The sequence below is a fragment of the Phallusia mammillata genome, chromosome 6 (assembly GCF_965637545.1).
Source record: "Phallusia mammillata chromosome 6, kaPhaMamm4.hap1.1, whole genome shotgun sequence".
NCBI classification, from domain to species: Eukaryota; Metazoa; Chordata; class Ascidiacea; order Phlebobranchia; family Ascidiidae; genus Phallusia; species Phallusia mammillata.
The window spans coordinates 14,432,607-14,450,360 of record NC_137257.1 but is presented as its reverse complement, the minus strand read 5'-3'; the positions used below and the strand labels follow the sequence as shown (position 1 = coordinate 14,450,360).

The window sequence follows — 17,754 nt, the reverse complement described above, 5'->3', positions numbered from 1 at the left end:
GGATATTTCGGATACCGTTTGTATGGCGACGCGACCTTTACACTGATCTCTATAAACCCTGGATTGCGCTACTGGCCGTCACGGTTGAAGCAAATTGAAGCGTAATGGCGGCTGAAAAGGAAGCCCCAAAAATGCATTGCGGGCAATGGGGAGAGAGTGGAAAAATGTTGATAAATTTTGTTTTAGGCATTTTTGTGGCGAGTTTTTCAGATATGATCAGCAGTTTAATAGGGCGCATGTATTCCAGTGTGTAATAACCTATAAATATGCGTAAATTGACTGTGAGGTGTAAGTATGTGTACTGGGAATTAAAACGTTTTTAAGTTAGTGTTGAAATAAATCTTTACTGAGTTGTAATAAATGTTTTTTTGGTTCAATATGAGTAGTTTACATGCGTTCCTCTATATTTAAGACAGAAATCCAACAAAAATGGCTCTTTCCTTCACACATGATGATGTGATACTTCATTCAACATCATCTTGTGCTGATCCAAACTGCTGTTTTTGATTGTCACCAAAGTCTTGGAACTAAAATGTGGCTTTAGGTTTTTTAAAAGTTTGTTGCAGTAGGTTTAACATTTTTACTTGTATGCTACAAACTGTAAACCTAGTATGCTCAATTTTTTAGCTTATTTAATGTAACCTTTTCAGTTTGCAACCAACATGTGTAGAATAAATTTTTGGTAAAATGTTTCGAATTCTCAAACTTAACTAAACTCCAAAAAGAGATACATGTACATAAATTTTTTCATTTAAGACCTCACACCCAAATGAGATGCCTATTTATGTACTATTTTAATCAGAATCATGACATATTGTTTTATTTCCATTCAATATGCAATTTCCTGCAAAAAAAGCATGCCTGCACAACACTCCAACACTTAAATTCTTTCTTGCAAAACAGGAATGAAGGCAACGATTACAAATGCACTATATAGCCAAGTTCATACAGATATCCTGCATTTATTGTCAGATGCATCACTATTATTGGTGATCCCATTATAACAGATAGTGCATTCACCAGATAAAAAAACCCTCAAAGTTGTTAATTAAGTTTAAAATGTGCAGCATATCATGTTACAGGCTATGTTTCAGAGATGATTACAAGACATACTTAGTCCTAGTAAAAGAGTATACACACAAAAAATATTTGATGTTATTCCAATTCCTTCATAGTGTATTTGTTGTAGAAAAAGGCTGTATTGTAATCTTGCAGTGTCGTGAAGCTTGAGGGTGTGGGAAGAGACTAAAACATTTCCAGTGGACTTTACCTAAGACAATTAATGTTGCTTATTGGAGAAACATAAACCCGATTGTGTCTGAAATGTTTAGAAACAACTTCATGAGAATTTTTAAATCTTATAATAACACCAATTTTATATTAGATAATAAACAACCAAATCAAATGCACTCATTTAAGAAAAAAAGTCAAATACTGTTAAAAATATTTTGAGCAAAATAGTTGAAATATTGTATTATTATTTTGCGTTTTTAATTAAAACGTTCCAACCACTTGTTCCTCAAAATTTCCTGGAGTTTGATGACAGTCAAAAACAGCAGTTTGGATAAGCAAGGTAATGTCACACAAAGTATCACATCACCTTGTGTGAAAAAAATAGCCGTCTTGTCGGATTTAAGTCCTAAATACTTAAAAAAGCACGGAAATTACTTATATTGCACAAGAAACATTGATTACCACTCAGTAAAGATTTATTTCAACACTAACTTAAAAACGTTTTAATTTCCAGTACACATACATACACCTCACAATCAATCTACGCATATTTATTGGTTATTACACACTGGAATACATGCGTCCTATTAATCTACAAATCATATCTGCAAAAATCGCTACACAAATGCCTAAAATGAAAATTATCGTCATTTTTCCACTCTCTCCCCATTGCCCGCAATGCATTTTTGGGGCTTCCTTTTGCAGCCGCCATTACGCTTCAATTTGCTTCAACCGTGACGGCCAGTAGCGCAATCCAGGGTTTATAGAGATCAGTGGTCAGTATGCGGCAAATTGCTGACTCAAGCAATCACTGCCATTGCAAACGTCAATGCTCTGTTGCGCCACTTACCGGAAATTATCATGCCTTGGCGTGAGTTCCTATATTAGTAGCTCTACCCTGATAACCTCGCGTGGGAAAAATTTAAACGATTCAAGAATGATTCAAGGGCAATTGATACGAGACAAACAAGACTAAAACAACAATGAACTTATGCGCAAACGTTTGCTTCGTTTGTAGCTTGGAAATGAAGTAAACAACCGTTTCCAGTATAGGCTACAGTAGAACCCCAGTTTAAGAACCGTGAATCTAGAACCGTTTTAAACGCATATTTCATGAATTGGAAATTAACATTCTACAGTCTTTAACCAAGTTTCTTCCATACATAAAAAAAACTTTCAGTTGGCCAGAGAGTAATGTGATAAAAAACTTCTGATAATAGCGTATGACCGTATATTGTAAACCACAAACCAATTTTAAATAAATATTTGAAGATAAGCATTTTAAATGGATTGTTTTATTTTTTCGTATTTACGTGTTTGGCGAAGAAAACAAGCTATCACACGTAGAAAAAAACGTCAAAAGTTGATATTAGCTGTCGACAAAGTGGTAGTAAAGATATAATACAAACACGTTGCATAGATAAATGGTCAATAAAATCTACTTTGTTTCGGCTGTGAAAACCGTCGTAAAAGCGCAGTCTGTGCAACAAAAGAAACGATACAAAACATTTGAACTGTTGGATAATTTAAACGCTCGTTAACTGCAGAACTGTGTTTTCGATGCCAGTACGTTAGCGAATTTTCGCAAACGAGTCAAAGCCTAACTAAAAAAACGCACAAAACAAGTTTTTTCTTCAGTTTGGTCTGAGAGACAAAACGAGGAAATTTCACCATCAAATGACGGAAGGTCTTACACAGTAATCGGCGATAACATATTATGAAACAGAAAGTGTACAGGTCAATAAGACCTGCAGTTGAAATTCGATGTGACATACAAACAGTATTTTCAAAGTAGTAAATACTTCATGTCGAAAATACGTACACGAACAAGGGTGAATTTAACAGTCCTCTTACTGGGAAAGTATGTTGAGAAAGCTGCACGTTAAGTAGCTTTCCACGTCATTTGTCGTACCCACAAGAGGTTGCATGAGTTGTGTAACAACCCTCTTGGATCTTACACCGCGCAAGGTGTAGAGACAGAGAAATAGTTCGGCGACCCTCATTTGACGATGTTGTGAAGCTGAACCTACAAAAAAACATTGATAAGCTACCGAGTTATTAATAATTTCTTTTACAATTAAATTGCTAAGACTAACAACCATTGTTTCAAAAAACACATGATAGTTATCGAAATAAGGCGTTAAGCCAAAAGAAGAATGCAAGCAATTTAAAAAGAAGTTGACTATAAAAAGTTATAGTTCATCACGCTCGGATGGGACGAAACAATCAAGATTTTAGAAGTGATAAGTAACCTAAGACTGCTTTTTGTAGCAAGTAAGGTAAAAATGGAGTTTTATGACGCATTAATATTTAGGCAAAGCAGTGTTTGTAATTGGTTTAACGATGTAATTTTATTTCGCCGCATAAAACAAATCATAGCGATACAATTGCGGAAAAATATTCACCAAGCCGGAACTTGCACGACGCTCAAACGTTTCAAATCTCGACAAGGTAAAGAGCACAATTGGTAGATGGATGATAGACGCGCTGCAGTCACACACTGTAAATTTTTGGGGTGGAAAAAAGGTGGTAACTGGTAATTACAAATATATGTTGGGATATGACAACTTATGGTGTGCTTTTCCAATGTGATGTGGAATTTCACCACCACACCTTGTAAAAACCCAACCTTGTGTTGTAAATTGCCACCTCAAAATCTAGACGTGTAATTTTCCACCCAAAATTTTTTTCCGACCCCAGTTATGGTGGAACATCACACGCATTTGTGTGTGGAATTCCCACCTTTGCATGTTTCGGCAAACGTTCCAATTTTAAAGTGTTCTCCATTAATGTAAAACAGCTATTAGGCAATTAGAACAATGTTCACTCTTAGCGCTTTATTGCGTTTAAGTTTTGAGCTGCCTTCAAGTATCACCTCGTTATGACGTTAAAAAGACCCAAAAGTTTAAAAAGTCATTTTAACAAGCAGGTCGGAAAGAAGTTAAAAATTTTGCTATGTTGCAATGTACATTAATAGTGTTTGCAAATGTAGTTTACCGTACACAAAAACAAAAGTGTTCGATAAAACTTCGATTGCATAAGATTTTTGTGTTTTCCCGCGGTTATTTGCAACGGATTACCCACGGCCACGTTTCGAAATGTCTTTGTCGTCAGGACTCGGAGTCGAGGTGAGCCTAACAGGGTTGCCAGGTGGCCTAAAATTCGGACAAAAAACGATAAATTGGCCTAATTTCACATGCTGTGTCCGACGACTAAAAATCATTAGGACATTTAGTTTTTTGTCCTAATATGTCCGACTTTTGCTATATGTCCGAAAATCCTATTTTTTGAAGGTTGCAAACCTTTTTAACGACAAAACGTGGCTTAAAACTGCAACTTGTTTTGGTGAGTGCCTTGTTTATGACGTTAAACACATAATTGCCTACCAGTGAATGTCTGGCCATTGTTGTGTACAATGCAAATGTGTTGTAATAAACGGTTATCTCTGGTGATATGAAGCAGCAACTTGACGAAACATTTTTTAACGTTGCTAAAACCAATGATTATTTTAAACATGTCGTTTTTTTGTCAAACATGGGAAGTTTGTCATGTTTTACGTCAACCCCTTTGCATTTTTCTAAAACTCGCGCTTGTGAGTGTAGGGAACGTAAGCGCACAAAAATGGCTGTTGGCACCTCGATATTGATACCTTGTTTGCAATTATACGCTCTAGTTTTTTTTGTCCTAAAATGTCCGATTTTCAGACAAATATTGTCCGAATCCAATCGTCACTACCTGGCAACCCTGCAGCCTAAGCGTTTTTTTTTTGTCAGGGTAAAACATTTACAAAAAGATGTCAGCAGTTGTATGCAACAAGTGTATAATGTACATGAGGATACTGCCGTAATGACAGTTAAAAGTGTTGTAGTAGATGGAGTGATGTATGCTCAAAGTAATGTTTTTATTTTGGACATGGCAGATAACATACCACTTTTTGCAAACAAATTCTGTATAATTGTGTGTAAAGAATTGGTAATTTTGTGTGCTTATTGGTTAAAACCTATTTGTGTTGTTACTCATTTTCACTGTTACAATGTATGTGTAACTGAGGAAGTACTATTTTTCAAGCCTAGTGATGAATTGTCCCACAGCCCACTTGATGTATACACAGTGAATTGCAAACAATATGTACGTCTGCTCAACAGAGTGTAAATTACTATGCTTTTTATTAGAAGCCTTATGTAGCACAAAAATGAATTGCTCATTTCATGTTACGTATAAAACCAACAACAAGATAATTATCTGCAACAAACATGAAGTTAATTGCAAAATTCGAGGTGCTTTCAATATAAAGGACATTATCCAACTACAACTTTACGTCAGGGACTATAAACATTGGGTGGATGTTGACAATGTAGATGAACTTCCTGACAAAGGAAAGTTACTTGTCCAATGCAAAGGTATGTAACTTTTTTAATGAGTTGACCAATGATGTTTAACTAATTTGTTGTTTATTATGTGGATTAAACCTGTGTGTGTCAAAATGTTGCCGAAACTACATCTTCAGATTCAGACACTGAGCCATTATGTAATGATTCCTATACTGAAACTTTGCATAATAGCACAGGTATACACAAACATATATTAGTGATGGGACGAGTACCCGGTGCTCGGTACTCGGTATCGATGGTATCGAACGATTTCAGTGGTATCGATACTCGTACTCGGTATCGAAATATTTTGTCTCAGTTTTCGATACCAACGAGCGAATACCGATGGCCGATTTACACCGTAAGATACGGGCAACTTTTTGCCAATATTTGCTTCGGACAGCACAAAATTGGAAAAAAGTTCCGCCAGTTTACGTATATTTTTTTAGCATGTGTGCGTGCACGCCTGTACCTCGACCACTGGCGTAGAGTGCGCGGCACCCCCCGCCCTTGACCTTTGTATAACACCAAAATCGCATCTTTGTTCAAGTTACGTCGGTTTTAGAACGTGTTTCCAGCTAAACAAATGCGCTTGAACTCATGCCATTGATCGAACAGACGTCGGTGTTTCGCAATAAGCGGACATTTTAATGCAACACAAACATGACATATAGACTAACGTTTGCAAAATAAATAACTATAAAAGCCGAGTGTAATGTCCGTTTGCAAAGCACTGCAACGGTCTAAACTTGATCCGAATAGACCTCAGTTTAGGCGTATACAATACATGGTTGGCTATATTTAAAACGTGAATCGCCCGCCGTAACACATTATTTGAGAACTAAATCGTCGTTAAAGTTGCTGATTCCGCAAATCGTCCTTTCTTTACATCAGACGTTATGAGACGCACAGCAAACGTCCAAACCACACGAAGAAATTGTGCCAAGTGACTATTTGCAAACAATGTGATAGAAACTATATAGGGATAGGCTAAATCCCGAAGGTATCGGTGTTTGGTCCCATACGCGTACAGATACTGCACATGATATAGGTATCGGCGTCGGTGATCAAAAGTCGCATCCCCGGTATTTTTTAAAACTCTATAGTCTACACCTATGACCCCGACCATGGCAGATAAATTTGACAGTGATATACATAAGCACAACACTACACTTAAGTACTCGGTAATCGTACTCGGTATCGAAGGTATATACATGTGGTACTCGTACTCGGTATCGGTACTCGCTTCAAAACCTGGTATCGTCCCATCACTAACATATATAATTTAGAAATAAAAATGCAAAAACCTTATGTTACAGTTTCAGAAGAAGCAAGTTTGCATACAACACTGGGGGATACGGAGTTGATGTCAGATTTGAGTGGTCATTCTAATTGGCTAGCTGAATATAAGATACCAGCTTTTCCTGTCTTTGTTAATGAGGCAATTAAAAATGGTTGCAACACAAGTGCTCGAAGAAGGATAATTCAGGCTTTATTTAATTCTATGGCGTGTCACACCATGTAGGTTCTGTGAATCTTGTGTTGTTGTAATTAGCCTATTGTGGTGACCTTCTGTGTTGCTTTTAGATATCCTTCGCCTCTAGAATGCAGAACAGTTTGTCTTCAACTGATAAAAAAATACCCCAGTTTGGTTGACAAGCATGCAAGCACTCCTATAGTAAGTAACTAGGGAAGTGGAATTATAATTACCAGTTAAACACATTTGCATGTTTTTAGGGAACTTGGGTTGAAAGTTTAAGGCAAAAATTTCAGGATAAACGACAAAATATGACCGACAATCCTAATGGCAATGAAACGAAAGTATGGACACAAATTTTCCGCAGAAATCCATGCAACATCATCCCAGGTATTTTTTTCAGATTTATTTGTAAACTTTTTTGATATTATAGTCCTGGTTTGTATTAACTTTCATTTGATTTGCAGTCAGAAAAATCTGTAAGTTATTCTTTTTAGCAGTGTTTCATACCGGAACGGAACGGAACGTTATACCGGAACGAAATAAATATTTTTTGGCTCAAATACCGGAACGAAATACCGAAATAAAAAATATTCAAAATACCGGAACGGAACGAAATACCGTTATATTTTATTCCGGTATTTCGTTCTGGACATTTGACATGAAACAATTGCTGAAAATTTCGCGCCGTTAAGATATAATAAAAATTGAGGCTCCTACAATTAACATCCGTTTGACCATTATTGACAAATGTTATGTGACGTAACAACTACCGACAATAATTTTTGTGTGTTGCAAGTTTCTTTCTTTTTTCGCTTAATAGTTGTAAAGACCACAAAGAAATGTTCTTTTTTAAGACCGAAATACCGATAAATACCGTTATAATTTTATTTCGGTCAGACCGGAACGAAATGAAAATATCGGTCCAGAACGAAATAACGAAATAAATAATTTGCTCAGAACGAATAACGTTATTTGGTTTCGTTCCGTTCCGGTATGAAACACTGCTTTTTAGCATGGGTCTGAGGATGAACACAGCATCTCTAACCATGTAGCTGAAATGCTAAAAGAATGCAAAAACATACAGTTGATGAGAAAATACTACTTGACCGAATGGCAAAAACTTTTGATCAAAGAAAAAAAGAAGTACATGGTGGCCAATCAACTATTGCTGAAATTATTGACCGATATCCAGCACTACATTTTTCTTCAGTAGTAAGTAATTTTATGCATTTAGTCATGTTTAGTTTGTTAGCATTTCTTCTTACTGGAACAAGCAGAAACGGTTTTGGGGTTTAGCATTGTCAATGCTATTCAAAGTATGGACAAATCTATTATAGCCAGTCTGGAAACTTTGCTAAACAAAAAACTAAAATCTTATTAACCTGGATGCTCTGCCGAAGGTAAACTAGCCTGTTGTAAGTTATTTGGATGTTTTCCTGTTTAACTTTTGCTCTACAAGACAATTTTTCCTTCATTTCATGTTGTAGCTATAAAGAAAAGTTAGAACAATATTGACCCACATTGCAGTTATTAGACATAACTATGCACAATACAAAATAAGGACACATAACACCACAGACATTTTGCATGATGTTTCTGTCACAATGCACTGTTTACTAATATAACTTTTTTGACAAGTTTAAATTTTTTTAACTTGTTGCTGTTTTACAGGAAATGTAAGGGTTATAGAGCAATTGCCTATTTTGTTCAATGAAAAACAGTCTGCATATATCGTTAACAGTGAAGTAAGTTAAAAACATGTTTCGTTTAATTTTGTTATTTTGTAAGTGTACTTTAATGTTTTTTGTCAAAGATTTTTAACTCCCGTATATGTCAGCAAACACTCTTGTATTTTTGTAATATCATCAATTCAATTATATTTTTAAAATACCCCTAAGTACTTTTTGTGTATAATTTGTACATAAATGTGTACATAAATTAAAAAAGGGTGTAGTGTACATAAATTGTAATGCCGAAGAAATCTCAATTTTATGTTGTAATGGATAAGGTCAAAACTATTGCAGTAATATAGTTATAACTATTGCAGTGATATAGTTAAGTTGACAATGCCCTTTTTCAGAATGATACAACAACAACACCCTATCTAGTTGTTGTAAAGATGACCAATAATACAAAAGTGTTGTTCCAAAAAGAAGTATTGTGCAAGTGTGATGATCTAAGCAGTGCAATCAGTGTTATGATTAGTGCCTACTGGATTTTTGATATTTGCTTTCCAAAGGATTTAACAAAAACACTGCAACTTTTGGCATTCCTTTTAAAAATGCCATGTGAATGGGGAATGTCTGTACAAAGGGTTATCAACCACTTTTAGATTTGTGTGAAGACCATAAAAAATCCTTTTTATTCGTTTCATTTATTTCTTTGTGCCTCAATAGATGTTGTTTGATTTATAATCCTATGTTTGTGTTGTTGTTTTTTCTGAGTGGAAAAGACTATGTAAGGGGTGTAAGCAGGAAAATATGTAGGCTAATGACCGTGGGTAAACATCAGGTATTGGTGTGAATCACCACACCAGCGGGTGTTAAACATCATGCGTGGAGTTTTCCACCACAACCCAGGGGGTGGAATTCTCCAACACCGCTTGGAAATTTGGGACCACCCCTCGGGTTTTGTAAACTCCACCTTTTTGATTTACAGTGCACCTTTACTACAAGCGTTATGTGGCAGGGACTCACATTAGGCGGTTAGGTAGGCTCGTTAGGACAATTACAATTTTAATGAAGTAACAATATAGTCAAAATCGGACTTGACTTGTGCTTATGCTATGAACTTACTTGTGAACTGTCGTAGAAATAGCATTTTGGTCAAAAAAATACTTAACTAGTTAACACAGTAACAAGGAAACCACAAAGCATATGGACTGGCAAGATTCGAAAATTAAAATGAAAAGGCGAGGTGACTTTACCACATACTACATGAAGCAATCATGATGGACATGTTTACACAAACTGTTTGTAAGGGAATAATAATGCACGTAAAATTAAGACAGTTAAATGTTATGTTACTTTGTGTTGGATGAATAACAAATTGTAAACCGTGCAAAAACACGTTGCGACATTTTTATGATAAACATTTTGGAAAGAGATTTCTGCTATCATCGATGTTGGTCAATAAAAACCGTTGCGTATTTCGACGTTGCGTATTTTGACTTTATTTTCGACTTATTTCGACCACTAATTATTGCTCATAGGACTATAAATATTACTCTGTTGCCAGCAGGCTATTATTTTTACCAGGGAAAAAGAAAAACGAAACAAGAATAATTGTGCTCACTCTGTACAAAATGTGTTGTGGCACAAATCTACTTAGGCTATTACTTTTTTTCTCCTGGAAAGTTAGTGATTTACTTTTTTACATGAATCATCACGAAATGTTAACTGGGCATTAACAACTGTCGTTTATTCGAATCTCACTAAAAGAAAACTGGCCCTTTCTGAGAACCACCAGACAAGAAGAATGATCCTTGTTGTCCTTGAACAATGTGTGCTATAAACCCGCCAGGTCAACAAAGACTTGGTTGATTTTATGTGTTTCTTTTCTCCACCAGGATTAGCTAATGTTTAACTGCAATTACGTGCGCCAGTCAGAAAAAAACATGTTGCCGAAAACTGCGTTCAAATTCCGTACGGGGTTGAACACAGTTCATTAGAACACTGCATTCAGGCTATAACTGGACAAATACTCGTTTTTTTTTATGATTACGTGCAACTCACCCAAGGAATAGTCGGTAGCCTGCTGTTGTCCTGGTGCCGGTTCCGTTTCTTTGGGAACAGTTAAATCATCTTAACGCAAAAAAGCACATTTGTATCATAAAAATTTGCAAAAAACCTGACCAATAAAACACGATGATGATCGACGTTTTCTATTTCGTCGTATTTTAGACGGAGTAAAAGCTAATTAAACACAAACAAACCCAATACGGTGAAGGTAAGGAACAGGTAGTGACCTGACTCAGGAGGCCATGTTGTCCCCAATTTTAAAATTATGCATGGAGTACCACTATGACTAGGTGGTGTTTTAAACCAATACAGCCACACATTTTTCGTTCTATTTTTCGTAACTGATTTGACCTTGTAATTTTCGTGTTAACAATTAAACCGTGACTAAAAATTTACTAACCGCTGTTGAAAAATAAAGCTTGTCTCAGGCATTCGAACTCCGTTTCGGTGATGTGTAACTTGACGCAACGATTGAGGAAATTGCGGGTTGCCAATGCTGTTTCCTTACAGTCACACAAAATAGAGGAATTAAGAATCTTCATAACACTATCTATGTTTAATTCTGGGTTCGAAAATCCTGAGTAATTTTTCGAATGCGAAACTTGCTGGGCAATGTTGATCAGCATCAGGTTTGCCCATGAGTTGTAGATCATGCCGTGTTGGTTCTTTGGCGATATGTCATGCAACTTTACAATATTTTGAATGAATGTGCCAGTGTTGAACATCACCCGCCACAGCAGTGCCGTTACATAAGGCGATATCATCGTCGGTGCCGTCTTAGGTGAAAAAGCGTCGCCATCTTGAAAACAACTATTGCTTCCGCCTCCAGCTTTGTCGTAAGGGAGAGTTTGATAAACGGTTTTAGCTTTGTCCAATTTCAGTAATCGTTGCAGTATAGGATTTTCCTGTTTACGGCGTTGAGCATCATCTGACATAATTGGACTTGGTACGTATGGGCTATAGCGGGTAGATCTAGCAGGTCGCAATTTTGGCTGAAAGTTTAAATCATGCTGCAACAAAGCTAAATCCCTCTGGCTCCTAAGAAACTTGTCCTGTTGAGTAGGAATAAGACAATTTGCCCACACTTCTTCCGTTGGTGGACTTGGAGCAAAAAACCTTCCTTGCTGCGGCATGTATGGAATCGTCAGTGGCTGATGAAAACTTCCATGGTCATAACTGGCTTTAATAACAAGCATCTTTACTTTGGCAACTGGATCGATATGCAGTTGCCGTGTACAAAAAGTCCTCTGTTTGGCGAAGAACAACTGATTGTCGCTGTACAGACAATCAACCTAGCCTTGCAATAATGACTGAATGTCTAGTCTTGACTGAAGGCGGAATAAGCACTGTTTTATCGTGGACTGTGTAAATATTTAGGCACTTCGTTGCCGCTTAACAGCTTGACCTCGAGGACGTCGACCTCAAAATTACGAGGTTTTTGTGCGCTCACATAAGTCATGTGTTTGATCTGTACAACGACAGCCACGAATGTAACCGGTGCCCAATCGGTTAATTTTGTTTCAAAGTAAACTGCATGTATTAGGAAAGGTCATCGTATGCCGTTTTTTTGTAAATTCCAAGTTTCATTTTATGTTAAACTGGAAAAAAGTAGCCTAGGCTACGTTTAATATTCTAACCGAAAAAATTACTTTGCATCTATGTATAAAAAGTGCATATGGGAGCCAATAAATATATATGTAAAAAGTGGCAAGGTTTGGTTAAATTAAAAGCCACCCATTTACTAACACTCTTGTTTTCATGATTTTTAGCTTACTAGAAATTTCGACCAAACGTTCGTCATATCTGTTTTGCTATTTCTACAAAACAATGTGACAAATAGGCAGATGAAGATGTGGCGGCGAGATTTACTTAAAACAGTTAAATTCTATACTTAAAACAAAAATAACAAATAGTTTTGGTTTTATCGAAATGCCTTGTTTTGGTACCAAGTCTACTTTTATACATTTTTGCCCTGTATGCAGTGTTGGGTTCGCATTCAGCCGGTTTTCACCGGTTCTTTAGAACCGTCTCACGAAATTTTATGAAATCAGCGAACCGGATAGCAATAGCCTACTGGTACCTGTCAATGAACTTTTTGTAACAGAACTGGCTCAAAAAAATTTAATCTCACCACTACCTGTATGTTATGTATTTGTCTCATCGCCATCAATGTCTATGTTTTTATTACGAGCAGATTTTAGCACCCGAAAAGGGCAAATATGATTTGAGACTGTGGCTCATTTCAAAGTATCTTTAATAAAATAAAATTTGTGATGAAGTAACCGTTGTATTGTGGGTAGAACAGGAAAGTGGGTGGTACCAAAGTCTGCATGGAATACTTTGCGTGGTACAAATAGTGTGTTTTTCGCCTTTAAATCGTAGTTCTTACTAGATTTTGTAAAAGTGATATTTGCTGTTGGATTTATTCAAGAATACAACTAAAAGAAAGTTCGGCTTCAACAAATTAAATCAAGACCAAGAAAATGGTTTGGCACTCTCGAATCGTTTGGGCCGGCTTAACTTAGGGTTGCCATATTTTATGAAACACAATCCCTGACAAGATTTATCTCGGTTGCGTGAACCCAGTTTTTCTCAAACTTTAAGTCCAAATGTGTTGATGTGAAAATGTGAAATCCAAATGTGTTGATGTCCAAATGTGAAAAAACATTACAATTGTGCGCGAACAATTGCATTTTTGTTAGTTGTCATGCAATAAAGCCTATTGTTTAACAATGGAGACGGTCGATTCTCACTTGAACTTTGATTTCAACTTATCCAGTTGCACAAACTGACGCCAAATAAGGATATAGAATTACTTCCACCTTTTCGAGGTCCCCGCAAAATGCCCTAAAAGACCGCGGACCCCAGTCCTAGAACCGCTGCGTTGACCATTTTTGCGATCCAAACACTTCTACTCCGGAATAAATTAGAATATTGGGAAGTCACACGGACGGCGACACGAGAAAACGTTAGATACGATACTCTGATCCTTGTCAATTAACTTTCTGCGCAGGCTTCTGTTTAGTTAAGTTTTTTTTTTAACCAAAAAAATTAAACGATTGGGAGTCACAAGGACCTTTTTAAATTTGAAGAAAAATGCCACTGTAAAAATGTTGTTATGTCTCACGCATTCGACTTTTAGTTGTTAGTTCCCTGCATAATAGGTACACAGTTAAGGAAATTTCCCACGTTCTCATGTAGCATCGAATGCTGTGTTTTCTTGAGACGCGGATTTTTATTTGTGTATTTAACGCACATCTAGTAACAAACAGGTATTGTTACGCGCGCACACACATTAAACATCTAGTAACAAACAGGTATTGTTACGCGCGCACACACATCAAACTGTATAAGTAACGTGCGCGCCGCCAGTTTACCTCATTAGTTTCATGGTATAGACGCGGTTGCAGCTATCTGCTAGAAACTTTCTCCGTTGGTACATTAATTTCATAAAATATACAAATATTTTTTCTTGAATTCCGGACTTTTAGGTACATTTTAACATTTCTCCCTGACGCAGATTTAAACACTAAATTCCCTGACATGTCAGGGAAAATCCTGACGAATGGCAACCCTAGCTTAACTTCCACTCGTATTAGACAAAGCATTGCCCTATACCAGGGATGGCGAACCTTTTTAGTTGGATGGGTCAAACATGACATCAAAATTCGGAAAGAAAACAAAGTGGGTCACATATTTCATTACATGTCAATGTCAATGCTAAGAAGCTTGTTGCTGCATCTTCTTTGCAAACCTTGCAATCCTAGGTAGTTTTCAGCTTAATACACGCAGCAGTCATATCACTCGATTTTATAAAATTCATGTGTTAAAACAAGGATTCGCATGAATATGTGGAACCGAACAGCGTCAACAAAATCGTTTCAAGTTGTACGTTTAAATAAACACATCTGTTGCCTCACAATTGACTCAACAATCTGTATTTTGAGACAATAGGCAATCTGGCAAAGGACTTAAAGTTAATTGTTATGTTGCTTTTTACTCTTAGAAACCTGGTAACCCTACCTATAGTAATAGTAATCGATATAAATGTTTGAAACCACAAGTGGGTCACTAAAATTCACGTGGTGGGTCACATTGTGACCCGCGGGTCAGTGGTTCGCCATCCCTGCCCTATACCAAGGGTCCGCAAATAAAAAAATGTACCCAAATTAGGGTCGCGAGACCTTCCAGTCTGGGTCGCGAAATATTTCAAAATTTTCCATGAATATAAGCATGAAAGCATCGCATCTACAGTATTAATGAACTTCGGCTTTTTTCAACATTTTAATTATTATTGCATTGTTACATATGACTATGTAATTGTTACATACAGCCTATGTAACAATGCAATAAGTTAAGCGCACCTGTGCAAGCAGTCATGCGTTTTGCTGCAATACCTTATATTCAAAGCAAATACAGATCAAGGCTAGAAGTAGAGAAAGATCTTCGGCTTGCCGTCTCTCAAATTAAACCTCAAATTGATTTGTTGTGTTCTCAACACAGAGACCACCGTTCTCATTTGTTAGAATTAATATACGTTTGTTTACCGTATTTGCTCTATTGTAAGCCGTCCTCGTTTATAAGTCGCCCTCGATTATAAGCCAGATGTTGAGGTGTCAAAAAAATAATGTAAGACGCCCTCGATTGTATGCCGCACGCTACGTAGTACAACTTTTTGCCCATGTTTGTTAGTCACGTTAATAATTGTACTCATTAACGGGACGTATATCGACGTATAATCTGTACATGCAAGTTTTGAACCCCCCAAAAATTAAAACGTTAAAGTGTAGAAACAATACCGGTATAAAATAAATATGCAAGGCGCTGATTATACAGCCGCACAAACGGCAGGTAAAAAACAATATAAGCCGTGGCTTACAATCGAGTAAATACGGTAGCATATAACATCCTAATATTGATATTTAGTTCCTTAGTATTTTCCACAAACTTAGGCCTACATGCTAACAAAATTCCACAAACTTACAGGTCGCGAGAATGTAGAGCAATTTTTTTATAGGGTCGCGCCAAAAAGTATTTGCGGACCCCTGCCCTATACAACAAAGTTTGTAGGGAATTTGTAGGTATATACAGAAATATAAGAAAATCGTCTGAAGCCAGGGGCGGCTCGTGCTAGGGTGCTGCGGAGCTGCAGCACCCCCTAGATATTTTTACTTAATAAACCTACCATAATATTACAAATAACTTTCATTATTTTTATTTTTTATTCCTTATCAATAAATAATAAGCATAATTTCCGCCCTAATCACCTTTTTTTTCATTGAAAAAAAAAAAAATTTGGACACTAATGTATATCTATGCTGGAACTGCAGCTCCAGTTTTCTGACGTTTCATGACGTTTTGCGGTTCTGCGCATGCGCACTTTGAAAAGCTACATGCTGGGCGAAATAGGAGCCAGGGTGCTGCGGCTCGCGCAGCTCCACCAATCACGTAGCGTGTGACCTGGGCACCCGGAAGTAGTTGTCTGTTCCGCGTTTATTGTGTGCCAAAGCAAATCACGTGTACCATCAGGTTCGACAATGAGTAGCCTACAGTACGACAGTTATTCTTTTTTAATCATTTTTACAGTTTTTGATTGAAAGGTTAATCATGGCTTTTCAAGATTCTAATTCGGTGACTGTAAGTGAGCTTCAGCAACTTAAGATTTCGCAGTTATCAAGTGCTGAAAAGGTAAGTATAAAGAAAAAAGGGCGTCCAACGCCTGATATTCAACTTTGTCAGCCAGGAATGAGCCACAACAAGAAATATATACGCAGTTTTAATTCTGAATGGTATCAAAAGAAAAAATGGCTTCGTGGTTGTGAAGTTAAAAATGCACTGTTCTGTTTTCCATTTTTGCTGTTTGGAGGTGATAAAAAATGCTGGACAAAAGATGGTTTTACAAATGTAGCCAAAATAGGTGAGAAAGCAGAAAAACATGAGAAGTCAAAGAAGCATGTGGGCAATGATGTTTCACTTTCACTTTTGGGAACTGTAAATATTAAGGAAAAACTTAGTGAGGCGTATATAGACTTTCAATTATTGAACACAACAAAAAAGTGGTAAAAAATCGTGAAATTTTGTCCAAAATAATAGACTGCATTTTGTTCTGTGGAAACTTTGAAACTCCCTTACGTGAACATGATGAAAAAGATGAGTATTGATATAATGGACATGTACTGTTTGTCTAAACAGTAGCTGCTAAATTGCTTCACAGGAAGTGTGTCTTAAGAATGAACATTCTACAGACAAGCTAGTAGTGACCACCAAGCACATCCTATTGTTGACAAAGAAATACTAGTTACTGAAATGAAAATGTTTCTGTAGATCTGAAGTTCATGATTACTTTGAAAATAATCTAGATGATGTTTTGACAAGTGAAATTACTAGGATGAAAAATCCTTTTTGCTGTTTCCATGAGTCTTTCAAAGGCAAAACAGTTTGGATGCAAACCTTTGTTAGGAACACCATTATTTCCAAAAGACTTGCACCTGCAGTGCTAGTACTACTAAATAGAAAAACAGTTTCTCAGTTGTCATTTGGAATCAAGGAAGAAGCTATCAATTATCATGCCCAAACTATAACTTTATGATTCATTTTGGTTGTAAAAAGGAAGCACAAGGTTTAATAATATGGTTTAAATTTAAGTGAGAGTGTTGTAAATTTTAAAGCTTCAAGGAGTTTTGCACTTAAAAAAGCAATTATAAGCTATTTGCCAGCAAATAAAGCAGCAATTATAGCAGTTAAAAATCTGAAAGACAAATAATAGTCTGTACACAAAAATTCAAAAAAAGATGTTAAAATAAACAAGTTCTGACACAAATGTAAAGTGGTTGTTAAATTTGTCAGTTATGATACCAATAAACAGCTGTATGGCTAGTTTTTTGTGTGACAATTATAATCTGTGAAGGTCATATAATATGTTGAAAACGCT

At 36.5% G+C, this 17,754-nt stretch overlaps 2 protein-coding genes across 3 annotated transcripts; one reads left to right on the top strand and one right to left on the bottom strand.

Moving 5' to 3' along the window:
- Positions 1-2,522: 2,522 nt before the first annotated feature.
- Positions 2,523-12,145, bottom strand: LOC145233571 (uncharacterized). Its single transcript, XM_080098326.1, has 3 exons — positions 11,224-12,145; positions 10,818-10,886; positions 2,523-3,259 (listed from the first exon to the last, which is right to left on the bottom strand). Exons 1-3 carry the CDS (start codon positions 12,017-12,019, stop codon positions 3,084-3,086), a joined length of 1,041 nt encoding a protein of 346 aa, XP_079954452.1. The 5' UTR covers positions 12,020-12,145; the 3' UTR covers positions 2,523-3,083.
- LOC145233572 (uncharacterized) lies at positions 6,872-9,497 on the top strand. 2 transcript variants are annotated; one of them, XM_080098328.1, is made up of 6 exons: positions 6,872-7,124; positions 7,191-7,281; positions 7,341-7,470; positions 8,096-8,295; positions 8,755-8,828; positions 9,164-9,497. In XM_080098328.1, the coding sequence occupies exons 1-4, from the start codon at positions 6,901-6,903 to the stop codon at positions 8,104-8,106; spliced, it is 456 nt and encodes a 151-aa protein (XP_079954454.1). In that variant the 5' UTR covers positions 6,872-6,900; the 3' UTR covers positions 8,107-8,295; positions 8,755-8,828; positions 9,164-9,497. The 2 variants fall into 2 exon arrangements, with proteins under 2 accessions (XP_079954454.1, XP_079954453.1); XM_080098327.1 differs by lacking the exons at positions 8,096-8,295; positions 8,755-8,828; positions 9,164-9,497 and having other exon boundaries at positions 7,341-7,512.
- Positions 12,146-17,754: the final 5,609 nt, after the last annotated feature.

What these genes read in the sequence shown, in the direction of transcription:
- LOC145233571 (XM_080098326.1), bottom strand. Translation starts at nt 12,019, where the DNA reads ATGCTTGTTATTAAAGCCAGTTATGACCATGGAAGTTTTCATCAGCCA. An exon ending in AGCTTTATTTTTCAACAGCG is followed by an intron (nt 10,887 to 11,223) that starts GTTAGTAAATTT and finishes TTTTGCGTTAAG; the next exon opens with ATGATTTAACTGTTCCCAAA. An exon ending in GGCTACCGACTATTCCTTGG is followed by an intron (nt 3,260 to 10,817) that starts GTGAGTTGCACG and finishes GTTTTTTTGTAG; the next exon opens with GTTCAGCTTCACAACATCGT.
- LOC145233572 (XM_080098327.1), top strand. Translation starts at nt 6,901, where the DNA reads ATGCAAAAACCTTATGTTACAGTTTCAGAAGAAGCAAGTTTGCATACA. An exon ending in TCTATGGCGTGTCACACCAT is followed by an intron (nt 7,125 to 7,190) that starts GTAGGTTCTGTG and finishes TGTTGCTTTTAG; the next exon opens with ATATCCTTCGCCTCTAGAAT. An exon ending in AGCATGCAAGCACTCCTATA is followed by an intron (nt 7,282 to 7,340) that starts GTAAGTAACTAG and finishes GCATGTTTTTAG; the next exon opens with GGAACTTGGGTTGAAAGTTT.